The following is a 17,073-nucleotide window of genomic DNA, read 5'->3' as shown; positions in this document are numbered from 1 at the left end:
GGTGGATGCAACCACGCAACCTGTGTCGGCGCACCCCCTTTGTCCAAACATACTAACAATGGATGCTTCCCTTTTGGGATGGGGAACTCACTGTGGTCCACACTGGATTCAGGGAACTTGGTCTGCAGTGGAGCAGAAACATCACATAAGTTACCTTTAATTTCTCGCCACTTGGAAGACGATGCGGGCTTTCGAGACTTGCCTTCAAGGAAGGCATATCCAAATCGTGATCGACAATTCTGTGGTGTTTTGGCACATCAAAAAGCAAGGGGGCACGCATTCGTCCAAGCTTGTGAGTTTCACGATGGACATGTTCCAGTGGGCAATCCATCAGGCACTGTTTTGAGCACTGTTTATATTGCCGGAGAAGACAAAATTTTGGCAGACACTCTGAGTTGATCATACAAGTCATCCTAGAAATGGCAGATGTCTACCTCCATCCTGCATTGCCTCTTCTGAAATAGGGCTGCCAACAATGGACTTGTTCGCGACCCCATCGAATGTAATACGCAAGAGATTCTGCACAAGAGTGGGGACCAGTTGATCAACACTGGGTGATACTTTTCAACTAAGCTGGCATGGGGAACTGTTTTACCTATTTCCTCCATTTCCCCTTCTCTCGAGGGTGCTCCAAAACTTTGCATGTGACAGGATGGACTGCATTTTCATTGCTCCTTGGTGGCCGAGGCAGCCATGGTTTGCAGCCCTGCTGTGTCTCTCCAAAAGGCAGTTCCCACATCTTCTGCAGTCTTCAGATCTAATCTCTCAGGACTGAGGCAGGATCTGGCACTCAGATCTCGACACCCGGAAACTAACAGACTGAAGATTCGACAGTGAGTACTAGTTCTCGACCCCCATCAGAGGTTCAGGCAGTTTTGGACGCAGCTAGGAAGCTGGGTACGTGTCAGTCCTATGCTGCTAAGTGGTCGTCGTTTCTGAAGTTTGGAACTCTCCATGGTTTCGATCCTCTTCAGGGACCAATTGAAAATGTTCTTTTGTTTTGCATGACTTGTTTCAAAAAGGTTTAAAACTTTCATCCATAAGAGTTTATTTGGCAGCCTTTCATTTTATAGAGGGCAAATTCAAGGTTTCCCCCTCTTCACTCACCCTACTATGCATCAGTTTCTGCGGGGCCTAAAGAATTTGGCATGTCCAGTAAGAACTTTAATACCTCAGTGGAGTCTCTCGGTTTTTTTTTTGCACGCCCTTCTTTCCAAGCCCTTTGAACCTCTGGCCAGTACGGATATTCGGTTGTTATCATGGAAAGTGGCCTTTTTGGTTGCTATCACCTCCTCTAGATGGGTTAGTGAAATTTGTGCCTTTCGTGTCGATCATTTCTACATGATCTTTCATAAAGACAAGGTTGACCTGAAGCCAGACATTGACTTCTTACCAAAGGTGGTCTTTGATTTTCATGTCAACCAATCCATCTCACTGCTGACATTTTTCCCAGATCCATCTTCTGACCTGGAAAGGAAGTTGCACGATCTCAATGTAAAGAGGGAACTAGCTTTTTTTAAGCTGAGGTTGGCATCTTTCTGTAGGACACAACAACTTTTCATTTGCTCCGGTGGTCCTAAAACAGGTCTCCCTGTTTCTTCCCAAAGGCTATCCTCCTGGATTTTGCAAACTATTGGGTTAGCCTATGACCTGTGAGGCTTGGAGCATCCATCTACAATCCGGGTACATTCCATGCGAGAAATTGCCATGTCTAATGCCCTTGGCAAAAGTGTGCCATTGTCAGACTTGTGTAAAGCGGTGATGTGGTCAAAACCCTTTGATGTGGTCAAAACCCATTACAAACTGGATGTCAAGGCACGTTCCGACTGTGCTTTTGAGTGAGCTGTGCTGTCATCAGTCTAGTCGTGAGACACCTACCCACCACTGGTAAGTGAGTTTGTTAATTGCCCATATGTGTGACGCACTGAGACCACGAAGAAGAAATGCAGGTTGCTTACCTGTAACTGTAGTCCTTTGAGTGGTCATCCGTGCATTCACACAACCCACCCACTGTCCTCACTTTGGTGTCAATGTCAAATTTGATGTTGGTACTGAGGTGTGATATTTCCCTTGGATTCAAGGCCACACTAGGTGGTTTCAAGGAACTGAGGGAATAGGCAGGAACCCTCTGGGACCCCAAACATTCCACAGCTTTAGAAGTTTTCCAAACGAGGCTTAGTGCAGGCACAGAGACCCATATGTGCGAATGCACCGATGACCGCTCGAAGAACTACAGTTACAGGTAAGCAACCTGCATTTTTTAATGTTACCACTAAGACTCTTGAGTATAATTCAGTCAAATGGTGACAGTTGGGAAGCTCCGTACTGGTAATGTCAAAGTGGCTGCATGGCTCAAATGAACACACTAGAAACAACCAAAGGAAAGCTAGCTGCACTCTTGGGCTTTGTGCATTCAGATCCAAATATAGTCAATAGTACATAGGCAATAATGTTTCTGTACATTTCATATTCTGCACAACTACAATATAATTGAATGATTAGAAACCTCCTGGTTTAAGAGCAGACTTAAGGCTATCTCAAGCTCTACAAAGCCAGGAAATTGGAAGCTAAGGCTCGTGCCTTAATTGATGTGTCCTGTGATCAGTGATGATGTTGTGCAATGTCACAATGTACTGGGTTATAACTTACCCTCCATGCACCCACACTTTTCCTGGGTCTCTCAGGCTCAAATCCAGATGAGGAGGATGGAGCTTGGGACCAGCAAAGATGCCTCATTTTGTTATGGTCTTGTATTGCCTTATGAAGCATCTGAGCCTTACTGTTTTGCTAGACCTATGTAAAATGTGAATTGACCCATGCCAGTACATCAGTAGCTGGCAGGATGGGTTAAACTGTGAGAGGGAGCTCTCTTCTAGCATTAAGTTAGGTGCTTTATAAGGCAATACAAGATGTGGACAACATGGGGCATCTTTGCTGACCAAGCAAGAACTGCCTCTTTTTGTTCTGCTATTTTATTTTATTTTATTTTTTGGATTAAAAAGTTCTTTATAAAATTTTTAAAGTTCTTCCCTCAGTTGGCCTTTTATTATCTGTTCCTTCTACCTTTCCTAGGTATGTGGTTTCCTTTTTCAGCCTACGTTTTCCATTTTACTGTGATTATTGTATAAACTAGGCCTGTAATACTTCTGGCTCATCAAATAATGCAGCATGCCAGGGTTTTGCTGCCTGCCTGAAACTGCAAAACAGGGAGGTTCTCTAGCACCTGGCAGGCCATAACAGATGGCTGGTGGACTGGGTTTGGCTTAGCGGGTCACATCTTGTGCAGGCTTAGAATAAACTACTAGGTAAATTTGCCCATCTTTTAAGATCAGCTGCTGCACCCCTTTTCTGTGTGCTGTTGCCTTCAGAGGCATGCTTGGTGGCAACACATGGGAGAGCTTTCTCGGTGGCTGCACCATGTATGTCTGCCTCCCTGTGGTCACGTCATGTTTGGTTTTATCCGTATTCCACTGGCAAATAAATAAATTTCTGTTTAAACAAACATTTCATTCTGCTGTTGCTTAATTATTGATAGTTCTGTTTTTTTGTGTGCTTGCTGCTGCTTTTAACTTAATGCGTTTTAATGATTAGTTTTTCTTTGTTTTTATACTCTGTAAGCTACTTTGAATGACTCTTTTTGGAGGGAAAAAGTGACGTAAAAGTTCTCAAATAATATAATAGGTGAAAAATGCATTCAGTCTACCCCCCCCCCCCGATTCCTGAAGGAACCTTTTGGAGATTGTTTATTTCCCCCCTGAATTTAGCTAATGTGTGTGTGTGATAGCAAATCATTTAGTATGTATTTAGTTTCATTGCTGTGCTTAGAAAGGTAATAAGCTGTTTCTTGACTTTTAACATGGCATACATTGGAGCAATAGCTACAACTGCCATATGCAAGTTGATTTTGAATGAAAGGTTGAACTTTTTCAGTGCAGTGTTAATGTGTTCTCAGGAAGAGGTTTGAAACAGGCTATTCAAGGAACAGCAATTTGTGGCTCTCCAGTTGTTTTGGCCTACAACTCCCATGATCCCTCACCATTGGCTATGCTGACTAGGGCTGATGGGAGTTGTAGGCCAAAACATCTCGAGGGCCACACGTTGCCCATCCCTGGGCTATTTGGTAACATAAAAAATTTGGATTCCTGGATCTACCACTCCTTCAGTTTCTGTCATTTTGCCAATTAAAAAACCCAAACATACTTATATGATATACCTGGTATGCAGTCCATAAAGTTAAACAATAAAAATAAGCAAATTGTAAGACCGATCTCTTTAATACATTTTTCTTCTCAAATGTTTCCAAGGAAGGCAATACTTATTATTGCAGTGGCCCTGTACAAACCTATACCACGGTTCTCAACCTTTTTTTTTTTTTTACCAGTTATCAAAACAATGGTTTTGTTCCCATTACTATTTCAGGGGCCCATGCAATTGCAGAATTTACTACATTCTAAAATATAGTATCAGGAAGTCACAATGGTGGCTTATTTAAATACCTTCCCTTCTTCCTTCCTCCCAAATTTTAGCTGATTACTGAAAAAGCTATTTGACACTACAGGTCTATGCTGATAAGTAAATGCCATTGTGTTCAATGGGGCTTACTCACAGTTAAGTTGTGTAGGAGGATTGCAGCCAAGGTTAATCTTGGCTTCCTTAACTCATCCTTCTTGGTATTACCTACTGTAGCCATGAATGGAACAATGCTTTAAAAATGCTTCTACTAAGAGCATGTTAAATAAATTGTGCATAATGTAATGAAACTGAATAAACCGGGTATGGATATCTGTAACACGGTCCAAACCTTACAAGCTTTAAAATATAGTCAGTACCTGCCAGTAAACTGTTCACTATTATGAGCACATATGTTTGTGCATGGGTGGTGTCTTATACAACCCAAAGAGAGATGTAATGTAAAGAATATTTTGAGCTTCTACAATTAGGTTCATGCCAACCCATATTACTTATTTCATATTTACATAATAGTTGAAAACATTTAATTCAAATTAAGATTTAAAAAATAGAAAAATTAACAAGCACGATAAAATGGCATGATTTATTTATTTAAAATATTTTGGGCCACCTTTAAAGGTAAAACCCCTCTCAAGGCAGCTACCAGAATAAAATACAATACAACAACACATATCAAGTAAATAATAAAAGCCAGCAATAGTAAAGCAAACGTCCACCCCCAAATATACTAAAAACCAAATACAAAATTATGGCTAAAATCATCAGCAGTCCAGTAAAACAGAACACAAAGCAAGTGAGTGTTCAGAGCTTCCTAAAGGCCTGTAATGCTGGGGCCTGATGGGACCCCACCTGGTAATGTGTTCCAAAGGCATGAGGCCACTGCAGAAAAGGTGACTCATTTGTGCCCACCAACCTAACTGCTTTCAAAGGCAGGCAAGTGAGAAGGGCCTCTGTTAGTTATTTTCAAGTTGAGACAGGCTGATATGTGTGAAAACTGTCCTTCAAGTAACTTGTACCCAAACGTTCTAAATATTAAAACCAGCAATTTAAACTGGGCTTGGAAACACACTGACAATCAGTACAACTGATGCAGCATAAATGTCATACGAACTAGCTCCTGTCAGTGTTCAGATTAAGAAGTTTCTGAAAAGTCTTTAAAGGCAGCCCTACATAGAACACAGGACAGTACCCCAGTATGGCCATCACTAGTGTGTGGTTAAGTGAGGCAAAGTCAGACCTTTTCAGATAGGGCTACAGCTGGTGTAGCAGCCTAAGCTGTTAAAAAGCACTTCTGGACACCAAGCTTCCCCAGTTAGTATTGAGTCTGGGAGAACTCCCAGTGTACTTAGTCTTTTCAGCAGAAGAGCAAACCCATTTAGGACCAATAGTAAATCTCCATCCTGAGTACTTGATATTTGAGGCTGAAAATAACCACATGTTTATATTAACAATACATTGTTTGCAATGAAAGAGTTCTGTGATCTTGCACTCTCAATGGAGTTTATGTTCTCTAGTGAAAAAAGCTTTAATAAGACAGGTCACTGTATGGTTTTCATTTCAAGAATACCCCCCAATAGGAGCAATTTTTTGAGATAGCAATTCTAGCCAGCAGATTAATCTGCAAATGGATGCTTACGGTTAATAAAGGCTTGACATGGTTCTCTAAGAAAGGCCTTTTTGTGTATAAAAGTTCCCTGCCACCGCCACCATATTTTCCTGGGTATCTGCTTTCCTGACTTCTGTTTGATTTCTTTCTTCCTTTTTTGAGAATACTTTTTATTTATTTTTGTCTTTATAAATGAAATAAACAATACCAACAACGTGATCAATAACTACAATTTCCTAACAATACAATATTCTTAGGAGTACACAACAATACCGAAAAGAAGAAGGGGGGGGGGGAGAAAAAGATTTTTTTCCCCCTTCTTTTTTAAAGGGTCAAATTTAAACTCCAATACATATGGGCTTCAGATCCCATTCTAATTTAGAAACTATACCTATAACATTAGTAATATTACAATTTGATAATCAACCTTACATTTCAATATCATATCATCAGTCTTATAGCAAGGAAGCAGGCCCACAATTCATTCCCAGCAACCATATATTGCCCTTAAGTTAGAATATAATACTAACAGTTTAACCAACCAAAAATCTTACTTAGTCTTATAGTAATGATAATAATAGTAGTAATAATAATAATAATAGCAAAAAAAGAGAGATGAAATTATAATGTTATATAATAAAGCTTGAAAGCAACCTTACAACAGTCACTAATATTTTATACTAGATATATAAATGCGTGTGCACAATACACCCTCAAACAATATATTTAAATACAGCATATAATTACAAGAATTTAAAGAAAAATGAAAAAGAACGAAAGAGAGCAAACGAATGTATGTATAATCAGTTGTCTCTGACCTAGCCTGAATCATGCAGACTAAACATAAACAATTAACAAAACTTGTTTAAAGATTTCAGTTCATGGGGCTGGAGCAGAAGTCTCACGCATTTTTACATTCAGCCATGCCGCCGCCATTTCATGATTTAGGAACTTCTTCATCTGACCTTCAGAAACAATGCAAAATGTAGCAGGATATTTTAAGTGATATTTATTGTAAGTTCATTTGTTTTGCCATATTTTTCGCCTTGATGAATTGCCTTCTTTTATCAGCCACCTCTTTGATGTAATCCGGAAATAACTTTATCTTATTTCCAAAAAAGATTTCCACCCTCTCTTGCCAAATGCAGGATATAATTATTTGTGGAGATTCTTGCAAATTGGACTATAATCGTATAGCTAGTCCCTTTAGCATTTGGCACACGAAATGCTTGATAAATATCAAATAAATAATCAGATGGGACAGGGAGTATCTCATGCAAAAACATGTCTACAAAGGTAGACAAATTTACATATCTAGGCAGATTTTTAATACCAATAATACGGACATTGGATCTGCACGTGAAGGCCTCCAGTTGGGAAATTCTGGCAGAGACATTTTTGAAAAGAACTTGTGTCGTAGTTTCATTCGTTGTCAGCCTATCTTGCAGCTCGTTAATCTTCGCCTCCATTTTTTGCCAGGAAGTGTTAATTAAATCCACAGCTCCTTGCAGGGCGGTGATGGAATTTTGGATTGAATCCAACCTCTTAGATTGCTCAGCAAATTGCGAAGATAAAGTTTTTATCAAAGTAAATAATTCCCCTATATCTTCGGTTCTCAGAGCCTTTGCCAATGGAGGTACGGGGGGAGTGGGCGGTGATGCAATTCCTTTCTTTCGCCTCGCTGTAGCCATGTTTCTCTTCAAACAAATCTTGCAGGTCCTCAGATATTCTCAAATATTGTTGATATTTCTTAAACCATCCCTCAGATGTAGTTGATATTTCTTAATCCATATATTACAATGGAACACATCAGCCCTGTTTTCTCCTATTAGATAGGAGTTTCAGGACAGCGTTTTGCCATGTTTACACTCTGGGAGGGTAGTCTCGGAATCCAGCCCCCCCGCTTCTTCACGGAGAGTACTTTTCTCGGACCGATATCTCATCCAGCTGCTGCCTTGCCCCCCCCTTTTAATTCCAGGGGGGAGATGAGAAGGTTTTCCAACCTTTTAAAAAGCTCCGCAGGCTGCTGCGAGGGTGACACTAGTTCCAACTGGAAGTCCCCTGTTTGATTTCTTTCTTTCTCTCATGTATGTGCACAGTGTATCAGTATATTGATTTTTTCTAGTGCTAACTTTTTTATCGAGGTTTGTTGTTATTCAGTCGTTAAGTCGTGTCTGACTCTTCGTGACCCCATGGACCATAGCATGCCAGGCCTTCCTGTGCTGCGCTTTCTCCCGGAGTGTGCTCAAGTTCATATTCATTGCATCGGTGATGCTATCTAGCCATCTCATCCTCTGCCGTCCCCTTCTCCTTCTGCCTTCAATCTTTCCCAGCATCAGGGTCTTTTCCAGGGAGTTTTCTCTTCGCATTAGGTGGCCAAAATATTGGAGCTTCAGCTTCAGGATCTGTCCTTCCAATGAGCACTCAGGGTTGATTTCCTTTAGGATGGACTGATTTGACCTCCTTGCAGTCCAGGGGACTCGTAAGAGTCTTCTCCAGCACCACAGTTCGAAAGCATCAATTCTTCGGTGCTCAGCCTTCCTTATAGTCCAGCTCTCACAGCCATACATTACTACTGGGAAAACCATAGCTTTGATTATATGAACCTTTGTCGGCAAGGTGATGTCTCTGCTTCTTACTATGCTGTCTAGGTTTGCCATAGCTTTCCTCCCAAGGAGCAAGCGTCTTTTAATTTCATGGCTACAGCCACCGTCTGCGGTGATCTTGGAGCCCAAGAAAATAAAATCTGTCACAGCTTCCATTTCTTCCCCTTCTATATGCCAGGAAGTGATGGGGCCAGATGCCATGATTTTAGTTTTTTTAATGTTGAGTTTCAAAGCAGCTTTTGCACTCTCCATTTTCACCCTCAACAAGAGATTCTTTAGATCCTCTTCGCTTTCTGCCACTAGGGTGGTATCATCTGCGTATCTGAGGTTGTTGATAATTCTCCCGGCAATCTTAATTCCGACCTGTGATTCATCCAACGCGGTGTTTCTCATGATGTACTCTGCATATAAATTAAATAAGCAGGGCGACAATATGCAGCCTTGTCGTACTCCTTTCCCAATTTTAAACCAATCGGTTGTTCTGTGTCTGGTTCTTACTGTTGCTTCTTGACCCTTGTACAGGTTTCTCAGGAGACAGGTAAGGTGGTCTGGTACTCCCATCTCTTTCAGAATTTGCCACAGTTTGTTGTGATCCACACAATTAAAGGCTTTGGCGTAGTCAATGAAGCAGAAATAGACGTTTTTCTGGGATTCTCTTGCTTTCTCCATGATCCAGCAAATGCTGGCGATTTGATCTCTAGTTCCTCTGCCTCTTTGGAACCCAGCTTGTACTTCCGGTAGTTCTCGGTTCACATACTGCTGAAGCCTAGCTTGTAGGATTTTGAGCATAACCTTGCTGGCATGTGAAATCAGCGCAATTGTACGATAGTTTGAATACTCCTTGGCGTTGCCCTTTTTTGGAACTGGAATGTAAACTGACCTTTTCCAGTCTTATGGCCACTGTTGAGTATTCCAAATTTGTTGGCATATTGAGTGCAGCTCTTCAACAGCATCATCTTTTAGGATTTTAAATAGCTCGGCTGGAATGCTGTCATCTCCGCTAGCTTTGTTGTTACTAATGCTTCCTAAGGCCCACTTCACTTCACTTCACTTCACTCTCTAGGATGTCCGGTTCCAGTTCAGTGACCGCACTATCATGGAGGGACATTCAGATCTTTCCTGTATAGTTCTTCTGTGTATTCTTTCCACCTGTTCTTAATCTCATCTGCTTCTGTTAGGTCCCTGCCTTCTTTGTCCTTGATCATGCCCGTCTTTGCACATAACGTTCCCTTGAGATCTCTGATTTTCTTTAAAAGATCTCTAGTCTTTCCCATTCCATTGTTTTCCTCGATTTCTTTGCATTGTTCATTTAAGAAGGCCTTCTTGTCTCTCCTTGCTATTCTCTGGAACTCTGCATTCAGTTGGATATATCTTCCCCTTTCTCCCTTGCTTTTTGCTTCCCTTCTTTCGTCAGCTACTTGTAAAGCCTCATCAGACAGCCACTTGGCTTTCTTGCATTTCTTTTTCTTTGGGATGGATTGAGTTGCTGCCTCCTGAACAATGTTACGGACCTCCGTCCATAGTTCCTCAGGCACTCTGTCTAACAGGTCTAATCCCTGAAATCTATTCCTCACCTCCACTGCATATTCATAAGGGATATGATTTAGGTCATACCTGAATGGTTTAGTGGTTTTCCCTACGTTCTTCAATTTAAGCCAGAATTTTGCAACAAGAAGCTCATGATCTGAGCCACAGTCAGCTCCAGGTCTTGTTTTTACTGACTGTATAGAGCTTCTCCATCTTTGGCTGCAAAGGACATAATCAATCTGATTTCGATATTGACCATCTGCTGATGTTCATGTGTAGAGTCGCCTCTTGTGCTGTTGGAAAAGAGTGTTTGCTATGATCAGCGTGTTCTCTTGACAAAACTCTATTAGCCTTTGTCCTGCTTCATTTTGTACAGCAAGGCCATGCTTGCCTGTTATCCCGGTGATTTCTTGACTTCCTACTTTAGCATTCCAATCCCCTATGATGAAGAGGACATCTTTTTTGGGTGTTAGTTCTAGAAGGTGTTGTAGGTCTTCCTAGAACCTATCAAGCTCAGCTTCTTCGGCCTCAGTGGTTGGGGCGTAGACTTGAATTACTGTAATGTCGAATGGTTTGCCTTGGATTCGTACCGAGATCATTCTATCGTTTTTGAGATTGTACCCCAGGACTGCTTTTCCCACCCTTTTGTTGACTATGAGTGCTACTCCATTTCTTCTAAGGGATTCTTGCCCACAGTAGTAGATATAATCGTCACCTGAATTAAATTCGCCCATGCTTGTCCATTTTAGTTCGCTGATTCCCAAGATGTCGATGTTCAATCTTGCCATCTCATGTTTGACCACCTCCAGCTTATCTTGATTTATTGATCTTACGTTCCAGGTTCCTAAACAAACAGCATCGGATTTTCTTTTCACCACCAGACATATCCACAGCTGAGTGTCCTTTTGGCTTTGGCCCAGCCGCTTCACTCTTCCTGGCGCTACTTGGAAATTCCCTCTGCTCTTCCCCAGTAGTGTATTGGACACCTTCCGATCTGAGGGTCTCATCTTCCGGCGTCATCTCTTTTAGCCTTGTGATACGTTCCCTGGGGTTTTCTTGGCAGGAATACTGGAGTGGGTTGCCATTTCCTTCTCCAGTGGTCCACATTTTGTCAGAACTCTCCACCATGACCATGACCACGTCTTGGGTGGCCCTGCACGGCATAGCTTATGGCTTCACTGAGTTACGCAAGCCCCTTCTCCACAACAAGGCAGTGATCCATGGAGGGGTTTATCGAGGTACTAAATGTTTAATTGAAAATGAAAGGTTTATATTGTGAGGTGCTTTAAAAAGCATAAACTCCAATCAGTGTGAAATGGATGACACCTGTGTAAGTAGTAAGGGATGTAGATTCTATCTGGGTCTTTAATAAGGGTTAAGCTGGCAATTTATTATAAGTCATTGCTGACTGATATACTTTTAATAAAATGAGTCTAATTCGGGTCTTGCAAATATTTGTTTACATTCCTTTCTGTTTTCAGCTAAACTCTTCCCTATACCATGGGCTCAGCTTTATTTTTCAGGTTTATCCTATCCCCTCCCTGGCCTTTAAACCAGGCAACTTGTACCCTAGACAGCATAGCCAATAATGAGGGATGATGGGAGTTTTAGGCCAAAATATCTGGAAAGCCACAACTTGCCCACCACTGTTTTTACACATTACTTTCACCAGGAGAGTGATGGCTGATTCATTTCCCACCCCACTGCCCCATACATACACCATATATGGCATGCACACACTAAATAGGACCTCACTTTTAGGGAGGGAGGGACAAGTACCAGTTCCCTTGCTAAAACTCTAGAATTTTTCAAAATTAGCTCTGTGCAGGTGTAGATTCCCATTAATGTAACTGCATAAGGGACTTCTTGAAGAACTTCAGTTATAGGTAAACCACCTGTTCTTCCCTAGCTGAAAATTCTGGGCTCAGAGTACAAGAGTGTAAAATTCTTTGGGAATCATAGTACAAAGTAAGATTAATTAAGTCTTCTGGTTTCCCCAAGAGATGCTTGCCCAGCATCTCACTCAAGTAGTTGTGTGAGACTTCTCTGTGCCACAAATTGGAAGCCAAACAGTATATACTAGTACTATCAGTTCTGTAACAAAATGCCTCAGCATATTTGATCAGCCATCTTCAGCCACATTCATTTTCCCACAGACAGGTTCATCTCTCTCCATGTTCTGAAGTAAATTCTTTAAACCAGCAGTGCTGGTTAATCTCTCCACAAAGCCTACCTTTTACATAAAGCCTTTGGCTCATTCCACTAGTTCCCATGCCAGACTGTAGCTCAGTCTGTAACTCTAATTAAACACATGTAATTGAAATAATTGAATTTTTCTTTTCTACGTTTACTTGATTCCCCTTCCTGTGTTGTCTGCCCTGTATCAGATTTTTCTCCACACCATGCATTATTTTGTACATCTCTATCAAATTTCTCCTTACTTGCCTTTTTTCTAAGCTAAACAGTCCCAGACATTGTAACCTTTCCTCATAGGGGTGTTGCTCCCCCTTGATCTTTTTGGTTGCCCTTTTCTGCACCTTTTGCAACTCTACAATATCCTTATCCACGTGCGATGACCAAAACTGTACACAGTATTCCAAGTGTCGTTTCACCATATATTTGTATAAGGACAGTATGATATTAGCAGTTTTATTTTCAGTACCTTTTCCAACATGGAATTTGCCATTTTTACAGTGACAGTTAACATTTTTATTGAGCTGTCCACCACAACCACGATATCTTTACTGGCCAGTCACAGCTAGCTTGGATTCCATTAGCATATCTGTAAAGTTGGGATTTTTTGACCCAATGTGCATCACTTTACAGTTGTTCACATTGAACTATATTTGCGATTTTAATGCCCATTCTCCCAGTTTGGAGAGATCCTTTTGCAGAAGTTTGGGGAAATCTTGGGGATCAGCACACCCAGAGTACAGTGGATGAACCTCAACCTGGGAAAAACACCTTCATGACCATGGTGTCTCCCCTGTCAGTACTTCATAATCCCTCTTTGTTTTAACCGCCCTTAAATAATTTAGTGTCATCTACAAACTTGCCTACCTCACTGCTCACTCCTAATTCCAGATGAGTTATGAACCAGTTAAAAAGCACTGATTGGGCCTGGAAACAGATTAAGAACCAGTGCAGTTGGTGTAACAATGGAGTTATGTGCTCTAGAAAATAGACTATGGTCAGAACTCTCACTGCTGCATTTTGCACTAGCTGAAACTTCCAAACAGTTTTCAATAATCCAAATTGATGTAAGTAGTGCATGTGTAACTGAGGCCAGATCCACTGTCTCCAGAAATGGGCACAGTTGGCACATAACCCTAAGCTGTGTGCTCACACCCCTAAGCCACAGCCATTACTTGACTATCCAGGAGTAAAGTTGAGTTCAGATGTACACCCAAACTGTGAAACTGATTTTTCAACGGGAATACAACCCCATCCAAAACAAGTTGAATCCCTGTCTCTAAATCAGTGGTCCTGCTGTCTTGTCTGGATTAAGCTTCAGTGTGTTAGCCTGATTTGGTTTAGAATTGAACAAGCTATAACACTTTAAATATGTGTGTCATCTTCTAGGCTACACAACTGAAAGATGCCTTGTTTAACGCAGAAGAGGTGGTTCCAGCTTCCACATGGAGCAGTTATGAGTTTAACACCAAATTCAGGGCACAAAGGCAACTTATGTTAGAATTGGACACTGCATTCCACCCTGTCTTATCATTTCCTTCAGGTAAGTGGTTCCTTGATATCATATGTACAGCAAAGCAAGTTTTTCTCCTTTCTTGTATGCTGTGGCACTGATAAATTTGAATCAATGAAAAAATATTTTGAGAAATCTTTTTATAGTGTAAAAAAGTATTGCCTAAGAGCTGCAGAGGAATCACATTTTCCTGGAGTCCACAGATATGATCACAATCTCTTCAAACACCTGTGTCCATGTGCTGGGAAGTCCCAGCAGAACCAGAATTCCCTAGTATCTCTACGTGGATGTGTAAACAAGTGAATATCGCAGTCATGCTTTATTTGCTTGCCATGGGAAATGCAAGTGTAATACTGGTGTACCAGCAGCAATCACATTTGCTAAGTAAGATGTTGAACCACTGTATGAAGAGTTGGGAAGGAACTTGTGACTCCTCTGCCAAACTACTCAGGCCTTTGGAGGGAGGGCAATGATGCCACCTTGCAACCTGGAGCCTGAACGTAGACCATCAAATCTCCCACTAAAGTAGGAGATTTGATGGTCATAACTCCTCATAACTCTTCTTTCCCTTGTCATAGGAACATAGGAAGCTGCCTTATACTGAGTCAGACCATGGTCCATCTAGTCCAGTATTGTTGACACTGACTGGCAGCAGCTCTCCAGGGTTTCAGACAGGAATTTTTCCAGCCCTACCTGGAGATGCTGGGGATTGAACCTGGGACCTTTTGCATGCAAAACAGGTGCTCTACCACTGAGCCATAGGTCTTCCTGCCTACCCTCTTGCCTAACCTGCTGTGAAACATCCCTGGGGTCCAGCAAATCTGAGGGGAGATGGGCAATAGGACTAGGGGGCAAAGATTATAAGGAGCAAACGGCTTTCATTCCTGCTGTTTCGGTGGATTTTAAAGGTTTGGCATGAGAAGGAGATTGTGAATTTTCCAGACTTGCTAGTAAGTTTTCACTTTGTGTGTGTGTGTATGTGTGTGTGTTTACTGCATTTATACCCCATTTTTCCATAAAATATGCCCAGGGTGATTAACAATAATAAAATCCACAATTTAAAAACAACATAAATAATATGAAACATCTAAAAATCAAATAAAAGTTCATAAAATATAAAAAAATACCAGCCAGTTAAAACATCATAAAATTAAAATACAGATTAAGACACAAAGCAGCAGAGAAGGCAAACTGTTTCTGGAGGCCAAATGCCTCTTTCACCAAATAGGTTTTTTTCCATGCTGGTGGAAAGCAATCAACAAGGAGATCAGATGAGCCTCCCTTGGTGGGGAGTTCCAAACTGTAGTTGCAGTCACTGAGAAGGCTCTTTCTCAAGTTCCTGCCAAATGCACATCAGATGGTGGGACAGAAGATCTCAGTACTCAGGCATGTTCATACAGGAGAAGGCGGTCCTTAAGGTAACCTGGTTCTAAGTTGGTTAAGGCTTATAGGCCATAACCAGCATTTTGAATTGTGCCCGGAATAGACCAGCAGCCAGTATAACTGCTGTAACCGAGGAGTTACATGCTCTTAGTAACTGACGCTGGTCAACAGCCCCATATAAAGGGTGTTGCAGTAACCAAATGAAATGTAATAAAGGTGTGTGTCACTATGGCCAAATCAAACACCTCCATTAAATGGGTGATACTGAAACACAAGCCTTAGTTGAACAAAGGCACCCCTGGCCACTGCCAAAACATGGACATCCAGGTCTAGGAGTGAATCCAGGAATACAAACCTGTTTTTTTTCAAGGAGAGTACAACACCATGCCAAACAGGCTGATCTCCAGTTCTCTGATCTGTCTTTCTGTGACCAGAACACCTCTGTCTGACCTCGATTAAGTTTCCGTTTGTTTGCCTTCATCCAGTCCATTATGGATACAGAGACATTGATTCAGAACATCAGCAGCTTCCTTGGATTGTGATGGTGTTATCCACATGGTGGCACTGAACTCCAAAACCCAGATGACCTCCCCCAGTGGTTTCATGTTGTTGTTAAATAACATACAGGACAGAATGGAATCCTGTGGGACGCCATAGGTCAATGGCCAAGGTGTTGAACAGTAGTCCATCAGCACCACCTACTGGAATTGCCCCTCCAGGAAGGACTGAAACCACCACAAAACAGTGTCAGCCAGTCCTACCCCAGCCAAAAGAATACCATGAGTGATGGTATTGAAAGCTGCTGAGAGGTCCAGCTGAACCAACAGAGAAGTATTCCTCCTGTCCAGTTCCCAGGGAAAGTCATCCACTAAGATGACAAGAGCAGTTTCTGACTTGCACCTGGGTTGGCAACTAATTAAAATGGATCTAGATAATTTGGGTCATTCCTCCCGCCCCCTGTAATTAATATACATATACAGCACCTGTAGGCTGCAATAAAGAATTTTGAAAGGGGAGATTGTTCTTGTGTGTAATTATTTCTTTACCGATTTTATATTTATTTTTCAGATACTCCACTTCATGTACATTTTAAAACATTGCTGAAGAAGTATGAGTTCAAAGGCGATCCTTTTGAAACTTCTTCCGTTGGTTTAGAATTTAAAATGGCTCCATCAAATGGTATGCAACACAGATTTTTTTTTAGCATTCTACATAGTTTTGTTGATTTTCCTCCACTGTACATATAATTAATGGTTTCCATGATAATTTAAAGTAGGAATGGTCAACAAACAGCTTTTATTTTGGAAAAGAAGGATTTTAGCTGTTATAGTTGAAGACTTGTGCATAGACTTTTGAGGGCAGCAATTAGCGCTAAGGTGGTGGAGGAGACCCTTAAGCTCTTCTTTTGTTGTTGCCCCGAACAGGCATTATTTCTTCATTAAGAAATCCACATTTTCAAGGGCTGTAAGGTAAAAATTATTTATTTGTAAAATGTGTGTTGAAAAATAATGTTAATCTTGTGCATCTAAAATAAGCAAATTAACTGTGTCTTTTCTGGTTCATAATATATTTCCAGTGTGGACTCTGTAATGGACAACTTGTTCAGTTCTGATTAAAGCAGGGCTAGACAACTTGTGGCCCTCCATATATTTTGGCCTACAACTCCCATTATTCCTCACCATTGGCTATGCTGCCTAGGGCTGATGGGAGTTGTAGACCAAAACATCTGGAGAGCCACAAGTTGTCCACTCCTGGACTAAAGTACCTGTTAGGAA

General features: G+C 41.3%; 2 protein-coding genes across 8 annotated transcripts in view; one reads left to right on the top strand and one right to left on the bottom strand.

Annotated features, from left to right (window-relative positions):
• KANSL1L (KAT8 regulatory NSL complex subunit 1 like) overlaps nt 1-17,073 on the top strand; it is an 85,494-nt gene that overhangs the window by 32,940 nt on the left and 35,481 nt on the right. For all 7 annotated transcript variants that reach the window (XR_014785659.1, XR_014785658.1, XR_014785661.1 and 4 more), the window contains 2 exons: nt 13,792-13,945; nt 16,367-16,477. Coding sequence is in view for 2 of the 7 variants with exons in the window: in XM_084819229.1 (XP_084675355.1) it covers nt 13,792-13,945; nt 16,367-16,477 (265 nt within the window). In the remaining 5 variants the exon portion in view is untranslated. The remainder of the gene's footprint in view (nt 1-13,791; nt 13,946-16,366; nt 16,478-17,073) is intronic.
• RPE (ribulose-5-phosphate-3-epimerase) overlaps nt 14,609-17,073 on the bottom strand; it is a 42,211-nt gene continuing 39,746 nt past the window's right edge. Inside the window, exon 8 of the transcript XR_014785680.1 lies at nt 14,609-16,760. The gene's annotated coding sequence lies outside the window, so the exon portion shown is untranslated. The remainder of the gene's footprint in view (nt 16,761-17,073) is intronic.

This window comes from Heloderma suspectum, chromosome 1 (assembly GCF_057233095.1).
Source record: "Heloderma suspectum isolate Gila_16-S chromosome 1, 16-S_ref, whole genome shotgun sequence".
NCBI lineage: Eukaryota > Metazoa > Chordata > Lepidosauria > Squamata > Helodermatidae > Heloderma > Heloderma suspectum.
Note: the sequence above shows the minus strand (reverse complement) of the source record. Positions and strands in the feature narration are given on the sequence as shown.